Source organism: Psittacula echo (genome assembly GCF_963264785.1).
Source record: "Psittacula echo genome assembly, chromosome: 9".
Lineage (NCBI taxonomy): Eukaryota > Metazoa > Chordata > Aves > Psittaciformes > Psittacidae > Psittacula > Psittacula echo.
The window spans coordinates 15205436-15223304 of record NC_137745.1 but is presented as its reverse complement, the minus strand read 5'-3'; the positions used below and the strand labels follow the sequence as shown (position 1 = coordinate 15223304).

Below are 17869 nucleotides of genomic sequence, written 5' to 3'. Positions count from 1 at the left end.
TTCCATAGCTGTAGGGCTCTGTCGCCTGAACAGCACTAACAGTTGCTTTTAAATTATAACTTAATACAAGTGTTTTGTCAGGTTTGCTTACAACAAATCACTGTCCTAAGGAGCTTCTGACTTAGGAATACAGGAATATTTTAAGGTCTAGAAGACATTCTTGCTACTAAACAGTTTAGTCACATATGTTTACTCTGTCTATCCATTTGATAGTCTACTCAACACATTCACCACAGTATGGTTGTAAAGCTGCAAGGAACAAAAAGGATATGATTCATGAAGACATGAAATTTGCATTGATATCAAGCTTCTGAACAGATGTTACACAGTAATTAAACTTTCCTAAAGTAGGCTGAGGAAACGAAGTAAGTCCATGGTAGAATCAAGAGATCTACTCACATAAGGAGCAAGTGTTCCCCATGCCATTACATGTTCTGTATGATTCAGTCTGTTAACATACGGAGTATCAACTGAGTATTACTAAAACCTTAGGGAAAACAGTACAGAAGCATAAAGGATCATTATGGTATCTAAAACAAAAAAATCCAGTAGGATTGGAAGTTTACCATTTTCTGGGAATATGCCTATACGCTGGTCAGTACCTGCAATGAAGTGCTGCTATATGTGTCTAGAAAAAAAAAAAAAAAAAAAAAAAGAAGTGTTCTTTATTCTATCACCGGAAACATCAGCCTATTATCTCATGTACATTTTAGAAACTGCAAGCATCCTATTGCATTAATAAATAGAAGCAAATATAATTAAAACTGGGGATCAAAAGTGACAAATCTCTTTTCTTATTCTCCCAAAAGTAGCATGTTTCTTTCATTGTACAATCACTGCAGGAAATATTTCACCCATTGTTACTTACTGAGATTCTAGATTCCTGTATTCTAGATAATACAGGATTCAAATGCTGCATATAGGGAAGATTCAGAGGAATCAACAAGCATTAAAAAGGAAGATGCATGCACTGATTTTTCATACAGAAAGAAGGAAACTCCTCTAGGGCTGCTTAAAGAAAGGATCTGCCCTCAAGTCAGCTGATACTTTTACAGGGCTATAAAAGCAGTTCAGTGGGCAAACTGCGCCAAGAGAGAAGGCTGTCACACAGAAAGGAGCTCCTGGACTGAAAGTTTGGCTTCTGTTGCCAGACTCTAGCTGAGAAAGAGCTGGAACTTAATGCTAAAATTAACCTTCACGAGGAAGCTAGCCAAAAGAAGCCTAGGCTGATAATATCCACTTGTGTATCTGGAAATACTCAGTTTCTGTCTCCTCTTCAGGGACCAATAAATTCTCTGAACAAAACAGCTTGACTCTTGGACTCTTCTAAGCAGCACTCAGTCTTGTGAGACATCCATTGAAAAGTTTTTCTCTCATTATATGTATTTATTGTGATATAACTCAAAATGTGATACGTATTTTCCAGATAGTAAATATAATAATACAAAATAGACTAACACATAATTCCAGTTAGGAAATAAGAAGAGCTAGACATTAATTCTTAACAAAGTAATACTTATAACAACTGTCTGTATATATTCAGGCCCAGACTTTCAAGCTAGGTTAGTTGGGTATGAATTCCTACATCTCAGATTTTACATGTTACAGGGTAACAACTGCTGAACTTTTATTGACGTCTAGCCCAATTGCACATCGAGAGCACCTGAAAATATGACCTGTATCACTTCTTCAAGTTAACCATGAAGAATTATACCTTTCTGCTCAATCCTACCTTTCAGGTATTTGAAAACATCTGACAATTTGCTACTCATGGCCAGTTTCGTAGTATTTGGTAGAAATGCATATAAAAAGGATATATCAACTTATGCAATAATTTTTCAAGACAGCTTCGCATGGAAAACTGTTACACTATGTTGTATGCAAGCCAGGGAAGTACATATACTCTAACTCTATATACATGTAAACTCACATATAGAATAAAAGCCACTTTAGTAGACTTACATTAACACAAATCATTTAAGATGAACAGTGATCTACCTTTTACTTTGTATCTTGAAATTCCTTTTATGTCTCTATCGAGTGAGAAGACCTCTGCCCAGATTAAAAAATAACAGCACATCTCATAAAAAAGTTAACAGGTGGTGGGAAGAAAGGCAGAACAAGTTGTACAAACAAGTGTTGGGCAACCGGGAATATTGAAAAGGAAAGCTACAAAAGAAATAGAGTAAGAACAGGCAACTCAAGGGCTGCAGAAAGAAAGCAAGAGCCAGTAAGACAGTAGTATGGGAAGTCTTCCAGAGAAATAAACACAGAGAAATCAACATGCTGGATAACACGAATGCGAAGTAGCACAAGATGTGTATACTGTGTGCAGTATTTTAGAATACACATATATATAAACAGAAATATATAGAGAAATAGAAAATTAACAGAAGCTTTAAAATAGATGACCAATTTGTTCTGAAAGCAGATTAAGGTTTTAGTATCCAATAAGAAGCTAAAAAGTATATTATTTCATTTTAAATACAATTATTTCACTTCAGAATGTTACTAAAGTCAATAAAGAGCAATATAGTCTTGATCAACGAGCAGCATTCATCAAAGAAACCAAAGCACTGAATCAGGAACAATCTCCATCAGTAAAAGACTAAAAAGAGTTTAGAAAAATAACACTAGGAATGATTTACCATAACTTATCCTGAGTTATGATTTTACATACTTAGGAAAATTATTAAGATAGGAATGCAGACAGACATCCAGAAGAGATTTATTTTTAATTACAGAAAAGAGCCATCATCCAGAGTTCTGAATAACAGGCACAATTGCAAAATGTACTTCTCTTCAAAGTGAAAAGGTTGAGCGGGTTGTGATACAGAGAGGCTGGAAGCCTGGCTTAACCCTAGAGAAAATGCAATGTTTTCATTCACTGTAACAATCTTCTTCCAATCCTTCTTGTGGGCAGTGGAACACAGTATGATACTCTAAGATCCTTTCCAGGAGTCTGGCCTAAGTTACACCTAGCACTGAAAAATCTACAGTAATTGAATTTCCTTTCCTATTTGAAGGCTATCCAATCACTTAACAGATCTCCTTGTCAATCTGATTTCATGCTACTCATTTACTAAGTTTTCAAATGTCCGAAATAATTTCTCCTCCTTTGTGATATTTATATTTTCAGAATATTAGGAAAAAAAAAAAAAAAAACCCACACCAAAAAAACCCCAAACCCTTAAGGTCTATTAGTTTTAGTCAGATACCTGTATGGCCTCTAACTACTCTTGTCTCTTTCACATTCACACTACTGTTCTGACAAGGAGGTCTCTGAAATCAAGCATGGTTTTTCAGGTGGGATGACACAAAGGCCTTCTAGAGAGAGGTTATCATCCTCTGTTTTGCTATCCAGCATTCCCACAGACAGAAATTCTGGCAATTTTTACAACCGTATCCCATTGCAAAGACTGTTCTGAACTGATATCAATAGTTCCCTTCAGCCTCTTGGCATTAACACTAAATTTCTTTTTCAGGCTGGTCACCATTCTTTTTCCCCATCTGCATTTAAACTTGGGTTTGTTTTTTTTTTTTTCTAATTGAAACACTGAGGAACATTTTCTAAATATTCCAAGATAAAAATCTGCCTTCTCAATCCAAGTGAAGTCCCCCTCATCCTAACCGTAGTTGCCCATTTACCCTTTTTCATACTTCTTCAATTAACTTCAACAAATGCAGAGATTATTTTTTTTTAATTACCTGAAGGATTTTTTTATTTTATTCCTATTATCTTTTGTTTATTCTTTCCATATTCAATTCAGAAGTATGTTTTATAATAAAATACTTCAAGCCTAGTAAGCCACAGCTCCACTGAGATATCATATACAACTATGTTGACAATTCAGTTAAAAAAGTAATACCAAATTTAAACTCTCTCATGACCAGTGGTCTCCCAGGGTGTTTTGCCTATTTTTCACATACTTTTAATTTATGTACATATGCATTGTAATACTTTCAGAATATCTGGTTTGTTTTTACCAGCACCACTATATATTTCTATTGATGGCTTAGGGTTACCCTTTAAATCACCAGCTTGAGTGAAAGAAAAGAATACCTTTATTTCTTTTCCTGGAAAGTTTAAGGAGACATTTAACATGCTTTGTAAGGTTTGAATTTGAAACTCAATATATATCTCATTTAAGCAACTCCTACAGTTTTGACTCCAGTGGAAAACTATAAAAGGTAAGAGCCTGGACAGAAAAAAAAAATAAATGCACTTTACATATCACACTATTCTACAGGACAGTGTAACTCTGACCATATACAATTATGAGTAAAGTAAATAACTAACATTTACTGCAGCATGCTACAACTAATTTTGTTAGAAGCTTCTGGTCATAAATTACATTATAACAGTAACTGATATCTCTCCTTATGTTAATAGCTCCATAACATGTCTTTTACATAGAATTGTATGATAATATTAAAAATATTTGGTATGCACTTCAAAAGTACAGACAGGTAATTCATTTGACATTTAGTGTAAGTTTAATTGCTCCAAAACATGGAGAACTTCCAGTATGCTTTCTTTAATTCAGAGACTTTCAGATAAGTGTACTGCTTTTAATTCTAAATGGTAAATTGATTTTATAGAACACCTAAATCACAGACATTTCACAACTGAAGGAGAAAAAAAAACAACCTGCAAGTAGAGCACTTTAAAACTGCTCTGTCATCTTCAAATCTTAATTACAAACCTCTTCCTACAGCCTTACAAAATTATTCAGAGATTTCCAGTATTCTTTTACATCCCAGTTTCCCTGTGAAATATTGGAAATAATAATATAATACTTCATCAAAATCAACTGAGGGAAAATATTAAACTTTATACTTCCTTACTTTCAGAGTACTAAGGGGGTAGACAGGTTCAAGAGGGAGAAGGAAAGCCCTAAAAATGGAAAATAATTTTAGATGAAGAAAAATCTGTAACAGCAAAATTTTTTACATTGAAAGTAAAAATAACAGGCTTGCCCCCTAGCTACAATAAATGAAGGATGGCTATATGAATTCAATACAGCTATGTTGATTTGTACTAGAAGAGCATCCTGCCCTTAGAAATTGCATTCAAGAGCTTGTAATAGAGAACCCGATTTCACATGGTACTATTTTTATATGAGTTTCCTTAAGTGCCAGTGGCAAAAAGGAGGGAAAAAAACAGCAGAGGAGCTTAAACAGTTAGGCAGTAACCAGTCAGAAATAATAATACCTTTCCTATTGGAAAGTTTCTTTTTAGCTCCCTGGTTACAGAGGCCATCCATATTCATATATAAGAGACAGTATAATGACTTTACATGAAAGAAAAGATTTGCAGAAGGATAACATATCTCCCTGCCCTCTTTTTTAAAGATGTCTTTTCTTAATCATGCTAAATTAACATATGGTCAATGTACACAGGTTTTTATCAATTAAGAGTTGAAGTGCTCAGAATGTTGTTCATCAGAGAACTAGGATTCCTGTTACTATGAGATGTAATTTAATATTTGCACTATAGCTGCATGAAAGACAATGCACATATTGAGTTTCACCATTGGTTACTGCAGGCCAGACACAGTCATTCGAAGTATAAACTATCAAAGCACCACTAAACTTAAACTGAAATGTTAAACACAGCAACTTGAATGTCTTTAATCAACATCTGCTGAACAGTTTAGATTTTCTATAGCAGCAAAGGTAACACAGCAATGCTTTTATATAAATGCCTGAATAGAAAGTAGAAATAATCTGACGTAGTTCTGTGTTTAGGATAGTTTGCTTTCTGTATGAAAAATTTACCTTTTGTTTTTTCACTCTTTCACTGAATTTCCTTTATCATGGGCCTCTTCCTCAACCCCAGCAGGTTTGTATATTTAACTTAGCCTCATTCTAATACCATCAACTGTAAAAAAAAAAAAAAAAAAAGACACAAATGCTTTTTTTCCCCAACCCAGTTTTTCATTAGGTCATCGATGCCTGGGTTTTATCAATCAATGTAGCCATCCTTAGTCATTTGGCTTTCTATTCATTTTCTATTACTTTTCTATTCACTCATCCTTACTCATTTTTCTTTTTGTAAAAGCCTTGCTGAAAGGACCTATTAAGAACACTCAATTGTTCCTATGGCAATTACAGGAAAATTCATTTTAATATCCTGAGAATGCTTTTGGAGGTCATCTGCTATTGCAATGCCAGTGACATTAACCTCATACTATACAAGAATTGATAACACACTTGTAGTTTTTTTTTTCTTTGATGTATTTTTTTCTTCTTTTAATGCCAGATATTTAAAAGTTTATCTCAAAGAATTACACAGGATGGTGAGAAGTTTCAGCAAGTGTCAGATGCAGTTTTCTCTCCCACAGCATTAAGCCTTCGTAGCTACATGTTCACTTCTGTTACTACCTGTAACGTGTCTCTCTCCATTGTGGGCTTGACAGACACTAATTAAACCTTCAGAAGAGTGGCAAGTTAGGAGTTTTCAGTTAAGATTACTTTGAAGCCCTTTAAAGATGATGGCTATATCAAAATATATTACACATTGACTACTTTATCTCTGTAGCTCTGCACACATTAAAATTATTACATATCTTAATTTTCGTCACGCATTCTCTTCAAGAGACATTTAAATAACTAAAATTCTTTTAAAAAACTTAAGCACTGCTTAACAAGGAAGCTACAATAGTCTGAAACACTTTCATTTTCAGTGTTTTCCATTCAGATGATAGATATTATGAACAGTCTTTTTAAATGATTGAATGATGGCCAGCTCAATGCTAAGATGCTGTCAGATAGGGAAGAGCTTATTCCAGAACTAAGCACATATAAAGATTATTTTCTGCTGCTGTATTCAGAGAATTTTTATTTTAGCATTAGTACAAGTAGTCTAAGAGTGTCAATCTGGTAGTCTGCAAATAGTGCATTAAAACTATTTAATACCATTTAAATATTATCTAAAACCCAAGCAAATCTTCCAGTTCTGTTCCTATGCCTTTTTGTGGGTTTGGGGTATTTTGACAGGTTTTGCAGCAGAACACTTAAGGCACAGTGACAAGCGGTCAGTGGCTGAAACACTGCCCAACCTTTTCCTATACCTAACCCCCTCGTCCAAAAAAAACAGATTTAGCCTTTACTAAGAAATGTTCTGCAGCATGAATTGTAAAGCAGGTCTCAGTAAGACGTATTTGTCAGCATTAAACACTGCTGTCAACATTGCAACATGCCCAAAGGAGAAAAGCGCCTATCTTGCCAAGGGAAGGCAGTTCACAAGGGTGATGGCATGGACTGGTTCATTTTGCTGCCCTGCCTGCAGCGTAGCTATCTATGAGGTGGCTTCTCTTCCCCTTCCCAAAGTTAGAATGATTTACAGGGACTCGTGGAAGGTGTTGTAATTCATACATTCCAAGGCAGAGGTTGAATTATATTACATTATTGTCGTGGTTTAAGCCCCGGCTGTAAATTAGAACCACGCAGTCTACTTCCCCCCTCCCCACTCCCCAGAGGGATGGGGAGGAGAATTGAAAGAATGTAACTCCCACGGGTTGAGATAAAAACAGTCCAGTAACTAAGGTATATATAACACAATATATATAACACAAATCACTACTGCTGCCACCAACAACAACAATGATAAGAGAAATAACAAGGGAAGAGAACACGATACCGCTCGCCGGAAAAGAGAGCCCGACCGAAAAGAGGACGTGCCCTTCCGGGTAGCTCCCAGTTACATCCCCGGGCATGACGTGCTGTGGTATGGAATACCGATTTGGCTAGTTTGGGTCAGGTGTCCTGTCCCTGCTTCCTCCCGGCCCCTCCTCCTCCCTGGCAGAGCATGAGACTCACAAAGTCCTTGGTCAGTCTAAACATCACTGTTATCAGCTTTGTTTCCAGGCCAAAAGTCAAAAACACAGTGCTGCACCAGGTACTAAGAAGGAGAAAAACTGACTGCTACTGCTGAACCCAGGACAATTATATAAAATGACAGCGTACAAAACTTGAGAACAATTCAAGAGTGCTAACAATTGCTGAACATGTAAAATGTCATGCAAGAAATCATGTTTTGTAAATCTAACACAAGGTACAAGACTAGCTCCCATTGTCAGTTCACAGGGATGATCTCTTTTGCAACTAAATTATCCAATTCCTGTTTTCTATTACCTTCACATATAGTCTAAATTCTATACTTCGATGTTCTTCACATTTGTTCAGCTGCTTACTATCACATCCACCTCCTGACATGCAAAACATTTAAAACTCTAAAAAGTCATGGATTATTTCTTTTAAAATAAACATTCAAATCAAACTATTTATGGCTCCCAGGACAGCCACAACAAAAATACAGACTTAACCATAGATTAAGATTTTTTGATAGGTCACAGCAGGTATTGCACTCAAATCTAAAATGTAAATTTACATACTCTTAGTACTCTCTATCAACAAACAGCTGCTTTAAGAAGAAGAGGTTACAGATTCATGTGTGCCTTTAGCAGCTTCTCACCCACAGTCCAGATCAGTAGTATGCACTACAGAGAACAACGTCCAGAAGTTCCTGTGGTGTACAGTCAGTCTGGCATGGGGTTAAACACAGAGCAGTAAAGACAGGCTCCAGACTTTGTGCCTGTCTGGAGACATGAACGGACATTTCTGCTGTCGTATCAAGGCATCTTTTAGGCAATAAATATAGTGGGCCTGATTTTTCTCCTGGATAAATAAGATTTTGCAGTGGCATAATTACTGCTAGTAAATTTACTGCAGATTTATTCCTAAGTGAATGGTAAATAGGCCCAGTACTTCTTTCATATATAAAAGATCATGCAATGCTATGCCATTTTTCTTTTTAGTTTCCAAGAACTGCTTTACTCCATTATCTTTATTTCACTTTGATCTTAGCACTGTGCCTAGCTAGGCATTAAAAATTAAAGTCAGGTGTGCAAGAAGGAAATGAATTAGATTCAGATTCCATTCTAAAGTTGGATTTATTCTACTTGTATTCAAACACACCACTGCTGATTCTGCCACCAAGAAATATGTACTACTTGGAAATAAGAAAATTATCAAAGCAATCTGACCAAACTGGCAACACTAGCTCTGGCTACAGCTGGTAACAATAATATGAAGGGAGAAGTATGAAGATAACAATTCTCATTTATTATTAACATTAAACTTATCTGCATATGTACTTTTAAGGCTTTGAACTTCATGATTTCATAAAGCCAGTAAGAGCTCCACTCAAAGGTGCGGGGTGGTGCTTTTCCAAAAGTGATAAAATATCCACTTTACTAAGGTATTAGAGTCTCTAGTACAGACTGCTCTGTCAGATGGACAGCAATGGAATGCCACCAGGGAAGCATGACTGCCAATGTCAAGAAGCTCAATGTCTGTCAGTCAGAAAAGGTGAGAAGCCACCCAACCTCCTTCCTCCCTATCACAAATCAGTCACCTGGAGCACGGAGCTTTAAAGAGCTTTCAAGAAAAAGGTTAGCATGTAAACAAGACATACAAGCCTTTAGGGTTTCTGCAAAACTTTGATCCATAGGGTACATTTTGAAGGATCTAATTTTGTGTCATTTAAATCAGTTGTCAAAGATTAAATGGTAAACAGCTGGCAGGTATAAAACCAGCTGAATCTGTCATATTGAGACAGTCAGGGAATAGTCAGGCTGCCACTCAAAGATGCAGTACTCGGAGCAGTGAGTCACACGAACACACTCTCCTCACAGTCAGCAGCATTCTCCCTTATCAGTTTTAATTCCAGTCAGCAGATATTACATTTCTGGGAAGACTATTTCACAGAAAAATACATTTCTTCTCTTATCAATTCTGATTCTCCCTCATTCTTTTTCAGATACATAATTAGTCTTCCATTTGCCTAAATAATTCCTTTGTGTTCTTCTGTACCTCCCAACTATGACAGCTTCTACTTTAATTTTGCCCAGTCACACTATACATAATTTAGCTCTTTCACACTTCAAAAGAAATTTCCTCCTACTCTATTGAAAAGAAAACACTACTCTTCAGACAGCTTAAAATTCCCAGTATGTGAGCTGGCTGCTTTCTCAGCACAAATAAAACTTGGGATCTTATCTAAAGATGACTTCGTTAATTAGTATTGACATTTCAGAGCCAAATGGCAGTTTCCTTCCTCACCAGTAGCACTGCTGTCACACTAGCAGTATGAAACCCTTATGTAAGTGTCTCATTAAGTTCAGTCCTACTTTGCAAATGGCATATTGTTTTTAAGAGCACTTCTGTATGCTATGTATAACCTGAGGATTGAACTATTCAAATCTCTACATTTGAGCTGTATGTAAAGAACCTTCTCAAAACTAGCAGGCATATTTGATCTGGAATAACTTACATGATTTACACTTAAGGATTTATCTTTTAAATTCTGAATACAAGTGATCTATGCATACAACACATTTACTACTTCCCAAACAGTGATCTTCTTTCTCTCTCACATATTGTACTACATAATTTAGATCTTACAACTGATTGCCTCCTTTCTATACATATAACTACATTTAGAAAGTTAATACTGTATGTATAGTGTCATACTACTGTGCTAGAAACTACATAAACATGAATATATGACAGCATCTCTTCAAAACGCTTATTTCTTATTTCAGCCTATTTCTTCAAATAACTGGTACTTTTTTTCACTTTCACTAACAATCTCTCACCCTATAGCTCCCAAATGAATTAAATCATATACCCAAAATGCTTAGTTTCCATAGGTGGCATACAAAGGCAGCCAAATCTAGCCTTTAGGATTTTAAAATACAACTACAATTTGCAAACATGCAAACAGGTTATCATTGGTACCTGACACAGACTAGTTTGACCCACTGCAGTTTGACCCTGTTTCTTCAAAAACTGCATACATGTTGTTTCTTGTAATATTTTCTGACAAGTGAAGCTCATTCCAAAGAATAGAGATGCTTCTCCCTCCAACTGGGGGAATAATTACACTAAACTAAGATATGATTGTAATTTCAGATGCTAATAGTGAAACCTAGTGACACTTCTGAATTCTTCCAAACAGCTGGTATCGATCATCTCCAGCCTTTGGCAGCTGCCATTGATAAAGAGGAGACCAGCTTAGACACGATTCTTAACACCAGGACAAGGTACAGTCAATATGTCTTCACTTTCAGTATAAGAACTATCTTTTTTAATGTACTACACAAACCAAAAGTTGCCATAGCAGCTTTGAAACATAGAAACTTTCATGTTACACCAGAACGTCTCCCTAATTTTTTTTAACACTGGTAATCTGCAGTCAGAACATTGATCTGTTCTACAGAATGAATTAGTTCAGAATTTGTTGTTACACTCCAGAAATACAATAGAACTCTGATTTCGTAACTGTGAAACCCCAGTTCACATAACAGTCGACTTATAATGGTCCAATAGAATTTGAAATGTTAATAATAACATCCTTCATCATGCCACCATGACCCCTTCATGGATTACAAAAATGTGCTCCCAACTGATTAACCATGAAAAAAAAAATTCAAAGGCATCTTCTATTAACGATGTACTTGCACCTTCTACTTGTTGAGATCAAATGAAAGAAGTTGGTCTCTTAGGTCTTCCTGGACAAATCTGGATTCAGAAGTTTCAATCTCAGAAGCGTTCTTAGGCAGAATTCCTGCATCAAGCAATAATACTGATGCAAATTTCTAAGTACAAGAGTAGGACTCATTTGCTTACATTAGTATATTCCTAACCTGACCATATACAAATTTCCTCATTTTTAGAAGACAGCTATCAGTAATGCGTACAATCGATTACACATTTTAATTTAACGCAAACTGGACAATATCACCTAGTGTGCGCAGTCCAGCCACCCCAAGTACAGATTCCAATTATTACATGAGAGCTAAGACTTTATGACATTTCCTACAAATGCTAATTAGCTGGTAGGTTAGGGCCCTTAGTCATGTAGCACTTCATCAATCACAAAGCTTAAACTATTAAAGATGGAAATTGTAACATTTTACATGAAAAGTTATGTTGCAAGTTAAACGAGAATATTATATTAGTCCCCTTTACATGCTGTTCTTTTATAATAGTCCCCACAAAAGAATTTCCACAAGCTGTTGTCCTAATATGATCCAGGTCTACATCCTCTACACTGTTCTTGTCTCAACAGCTACTGTTTTCAACACTGAGACTCATCCATCATAGTATACAATTGTTTCTTAAATTACCTAGAGATTCCTAGAGCACAAACCACACCAGGAATAGCCACTGTATGGAAAAAAAAACTTGGGAGCAAAAAGAGGCAGGAACGAATCTTCATCCAGTTCAGCACTTCTTCCCTTCAGCCTACAACTTGGCCATATTCATAGAACTTGCACATTCTGGTAAGAAATACATAAAGATTTCTGAGGTCTGCCCCTCTGCATGCTAAACTGACAGATATGAGGTGTAAGACTAGCTTTGCCAGGTTAAACAAGGCTATTAAAACAGCATACCCAACTTTACTGGCACTAAAACGGAACAGTGGTGCCAAAGATTTTAAAAGAAAGAAATATTAAGTAATATTGCACCTCTGACATTGACATAAGTTTATTATTACTCCATGCCAATCTACCTTGATCCAAATCCTCTGAATGCATGCTGTTCCAGTGCTGGGCCTCCCTTAAGCCTGCAAATTACATTGAATAGTGTATCAACTTCTCAATTTTGTCAAAAATTACACCAAAACCACTGCATGGGAGGACAATGCATCATTAGATAATTATCTGCCCATTACTTTTTTCTGCAATATCTTGCCTTACGTGTGTTCCTAGGCCAGTTCGTGGGGCTCACCAGCTGCTTTGTTCCCACTGTTTTTATTTCTTCCACACCTTTGGTAGGGAGCCCTCAACAGAGCCTGTCCTGTCATCCAAGTATAATAGCTATCCAGAAAAGAGAAGAAACCACTCTACCTTTGAAAGGGAACTTCCTTAGGTTTGCTTTGGTCTCCTTTGTATTTTTCAACATGGCAGATAAGAGTAGTGTTCACAAGAGAAAGAACATTGAATTAGAAATTGCATCTTTCCAAGTTACATATTCCTTCCTTCTCAGGTTCAGGTTATTACTGACAAAACTATTTTTAAGCACTATACACAAATTCTTCCTTCTTCAATTACTTGAATACAACCATTAAAACAAATATTATTTTAGGCTGAGTAAAGCACTTCTGGCTGAGTGGAGAGAGATGTAGCCATCTATCTTGCATCAATAAATTAAGGCACTAAAATCACTGATTATTCACAAGTTCTCATATCAAAAGTAAATCACAGAATCATAGAACAGTTAGGGTTGGAAAGGACCTTAAGATCATCTAGTTCCAACCCCCCTGCATTGGGCAGGGACACCTCACACTAAACCATGTCACCCAAGGCTCTGTCCAACCTGGCCTTGAACACCTCCAGGGATGGAGCATTCACAACTTCCCTGGGCAACCCATTCCAGTGCCTCACCACCCTCACTGTAAAGAACTTCTTCCTTATATCCAATCTAAATTTCCCCTGTTTAACTTTGAACCTCTTACCCCTTGTCCTTATCACTACAGTCCCTAATGAATAGTCCATCCCCAGCATCCCTATATCCCCCTTCAGATACTGGAAGGCTGCTATGAGGTCTCCATACAGCCTTCTCTTCTCCAGGCTAAAAATATGCAGATACAAAATTTTGGCCTGCATATTAAAAAAAATGGAGACAAGCATTATAATATTACAATCAGAGACTCCAGTGACTAGCAAGAACTAGGTGAAAAAATAAAAGCAATTCCTTCACTTTCAGAAGGGTTTTCATACCATTAAGACAGAAGGCAGGACAATCCACTAGAAGGCCCAGTAATTGTTTCACCTCCTAATTCGCTATGAAACAGTCCATGTTGCTTTCCACCCATTGAATTCTCCACATATATATGCATGATGGGAACAAATTAACTTCTAAACACACCACACACAAATGTCTGGCTGCCATCACTTGAAGCAAAAACAACAGTAAAAGAAATGGACAAAAGGTCAGAAGGAGAAAATGAGCAAAAACTGAAGGAACGCAAGAGACGTGCAATCCAGCAAGGAGTAAGGATAAAAGCCTAATTAGATTCAAGTAAAGGATAAAATTACTGCAATCAATATATATATATAGTAAATACTTTTCTATCAAAAATTTTTCTTATATATGCTCACTATTGGAAATGTATGTTGTCAAAACTAGAAAGAAAAGAAGTACATTGGACAATCTTAACCTTAAAGCACAGCATCTACCACTGGATTATCTGAATTATCTGAAAATCCCTGAAAAGTGACTGTTCAAAAGCATTACAATAAGAATACTGCAGCACTAGGCATTACTACTACATACAGCCCAACATAGCTCTGAAATAACACACACATCTGAATGAACAATCTGCTTATGGATAAAAAAGAGCTGTGCTCCCTTTGCCTTTGACAGAACATAAAGACTCTGTGACGTATGAATGTCCTAGGACACATAACTCCATGCAGTGAGGATAAAGTTATCTAGAACAGAACGGCACAAAGCCAGGAAAGCTTATTGAAAAAAAGTTGACAGGCACCAAACATCTTCCTTTCTACATGCAAGTATCGTGGTCTAAAGATGAGCTTGCATCTGCTGCCAAGGACACTGACATGCACAAGGAGGCTAACCATGGGAGGTCATGATCTAATAAGCACTACCAAAATGAAGTTGAACACTTGGGTTATTTTATTTTTAGGTATATTACTATTTTTTTCCAGATTAATTTAAAAACCTTGATCACCAGTGGTGACATACAGAACTTTTTACTTCAGAATTGCACATCAGACACATGAAAAGTAAACAGTGAGAGCATCCTTCAATGTGTCATATTCTGGATTTGCATAAATAACAGGAGAAAGTAGAGCAGGACAATATTTCAATCAAATTTTTCTCTAGTCAAATTATCTGTGAGTGAATTTATCTCCAAACTATACTGGAAGTGCAGCACAAGTAAAAGCTGAAAATATGACCTAAGGGTAATTTTAAAAATGTATTTTCCAAATATTATATTCTTTTCCTATAAACAAATTCTATGTAGTGATGATCTGATATTAGCATTCTGAGGCATCTACATATTAAGATACTGTGATTATTAAAAATGCATCAGAGAAGCAAATTGACACATAATTTTTACATGATGTAAATTACTATTTTTACTTTTAAGTAATCGTCAGAATGCATTTTTCTCTATGTAAACCCAGTATTTAGTCCACAGCAGAAAAACCTGAACTTAGAAGTTCCTGATGAAGCATATTTACCAGAATAAAAACCTACAAAAAAAAAAAAAATCATGTGCCACTTCAGTTTTAAAGAATCAGTTTCGTGCTAACTCCGATTTTGCACCTAATAGTTAGCAGGATTTATTTATCACATTGTATACTAGAACTCACGAGGCTGTAACATGTATTTATGATTTAGTGAAGATTTAAGTGTAGTTTAAGACTGATTATTTTCATTAAGAAACAGGTGCAAAAGAGGCAAGACTATCTGCAAGCCCCAATTAAACAGCCATAACGTACTAAAACCAGAAAAAACACATTATGCTGAATATTACTGAGCACACAGCTATGACAGAGAGTGCTGACAGCTCTGTGATAAGTTATATTCATCCCACAGCTTAGACCACTAAATCCACATTCCTCTTACTGATCGATTTCCTCAAGATATAAATACAAGACAAACTGCACATTGTTGGTGTGTTTAGGGGTTTTTTAGAATACAAACCACAAGAAAAGAAGCATTCTTTTCTTCAAAACTGTCAAGTGATGTCCAAAATTAATGGGCATTCAGTACAGGGTAAAGGGCTTGAATTTTCCTATCTTTACATCATCAGCACTGCTAACAAGGCAAACATTCAGAAATAAGATTAAAGATACTGCAGTTTTGATAGGCCTTATTTCCTAGGCCTGAAAAAGCAGTCTTCTCAGTTTCTGGCAAATAAGGACATGGCTTTTTAAAGACTGTATTTAACCAATTGCAGACAGAAGCAGAGCTGGACCATGTGAACCCTATATGAATCCTGGAGAAAAAACACAGTAATATGAGCTACCTACATAATAATAGAGAGTAAGGAGTAGACATTCTTTTGGGTGGCTGTGAGAGGAGTGGAGAAGTAATAGTAAAATCTATGTGATGCAAGAACTTTCCCTCTATTTATCTGTATGATGACGAGTGCATCTACATACAATAGTGATACAAATGACACAGAGAACATACCTGCTAGCATAAATATTTTTGTGAGTGTGAGAAAAGGGCTATGATAAATAAACACCCACACTCTACTACTGTACACAGAACACTAGCAGAGCTTTCTTTCCAGGAAATTCCCTTCCCACCCCCACGTGGAAACTATAATGATTAAATCCAACTTCCCAAACACAATAAATGTAGTTAGCTAAATTTGTGGAAAATTAGAAGTAAGACTAAAAAGGCTTTTCAGAGAGAGCGTCCCTTCTTAACATCTTTAGCTCACAGGAAAAGCAGATAACTAACTTAAATTAGATTTCTTCCCCACACCCCAGAAGAAAGTCTTTAAAGAAGAAAAAGCAGTATCCTAATCTTTGAGCAGTCCCACACATTTTATTTACATTACTTGGAAAGAGAAGTAATCAGTGTTAGTAAGGATAACAGAATCCCTCATGTTGAGAAATAAGAAGTTTTGTCAGAATTTTTAGGACTTTCATTTAGTTCAAATAATTTTTTGGAAACTAAGCAACCTAATATTTTTGTGACATAATATGATTAAGATATAATACGATAGAAATGATCCCATGGGAAAGAGCTACTTGAACAGTAACAGTTACAGAACTACTTGACTATTACAGACATATTCCTTGCATTTTTTAACATATTAAAATGAATATGGTATAAGAAATAAATATGTCTCAAAGTTTTACAGTGAGGCCTTTCATCAGTGCTCTTACCTTTTTCTGAAGGACATTAATTTTTCTTTCTTTTACTTCCAACATGTCTTTCATATCTCTAATCTCTCCAGCCAGGGTTCCTTTCTCTTCTGTGAGGTCTTGAAGTTGTTTTGTTTTTTTATTCAGAAAGGTTTCTTTTTCTTCCAATCGTAATCGCAAGGCATCAACCTATAGTAAGTAAATCAAACATATTTTGGTTTTACAAATGTCACTAACATATTTTATTTAATTTTATTAATACCCTCTTTTTTTGTCACTTAAGAAATGTTTTGGAGGTTTTTTCTATGTAGATTTTCCAACTTCATCTAGGGGTAAAAGATTATTTTATTTGCTAAAATGGAATAAAAAAATGAAAGCACTTCTAGCACCAAAGCATGAATGAAAAAAAAAGTAGAATAGTCAAAATATGAAACAGCGGTAAAAAAGTCTTAACGTGCATAAAGGACTCAAAAAGAAAATCACCTTGACCTATGAAATATATGACTCATTGAAAATAATGTTCTGTATTCTGTATTTACTTTGCCCATTAAAGCCATGAAGTTGGCAATCAGATACCATAATCACTACAAAGGTTTGGGCACAGATCAGCAATCTAGAAAGACAATTGAACAAATACAATAGCAAATAAGGAAATTACAAGGTTCTTCACTTTTCTCCACTGTATATTGCACATCTCTCAACAAATGGGCCTTACTGTATTTTGCTGTAATAAGCACAAATCCCTGTCAACCAAAATAAGGGATATCCTAAGGATTTTTCTAAGCAGAAATGTCTTATTAAAGAACCTCACCAAACTGCTGTGCATTACATAACAGTTTTTTCCTTTAGAAACCCCAAAATAAAACAAATTAAAAAATGGAAAACAAAATCAAAAGCATTCAAACAACCCAGAAGGTGTATGCAGCCTCAATTTTCTCACT

The 17869-nt window shown here is 35.8% G+C and overlaps 1 protein-coding gene across 1 annotated transcript in view; it reads right to left on the bottom strand.

The window, feature by feature from the left end:
- The window catches only part of ERC2 (ELKS/RAB6-interacting/CAST family member 2), a gene marked incomplete at its 5' end in the record, with an annotated part of 347626 nt that overhangs the window by 181990 nt on the left and 147767 nt on the right, over positions 1–17869 (bottom strand). Inside the window, one exon of the mRNA XM_080625511.1 lies at positions 16950–17117. Within this exon, the coding sequence (XP_080481637.1) occupies positions 16950–17117 (168 nt within the window). The remainder of the gene's footprint in view (positions 1–16949; positions 17118–17869) is intronic.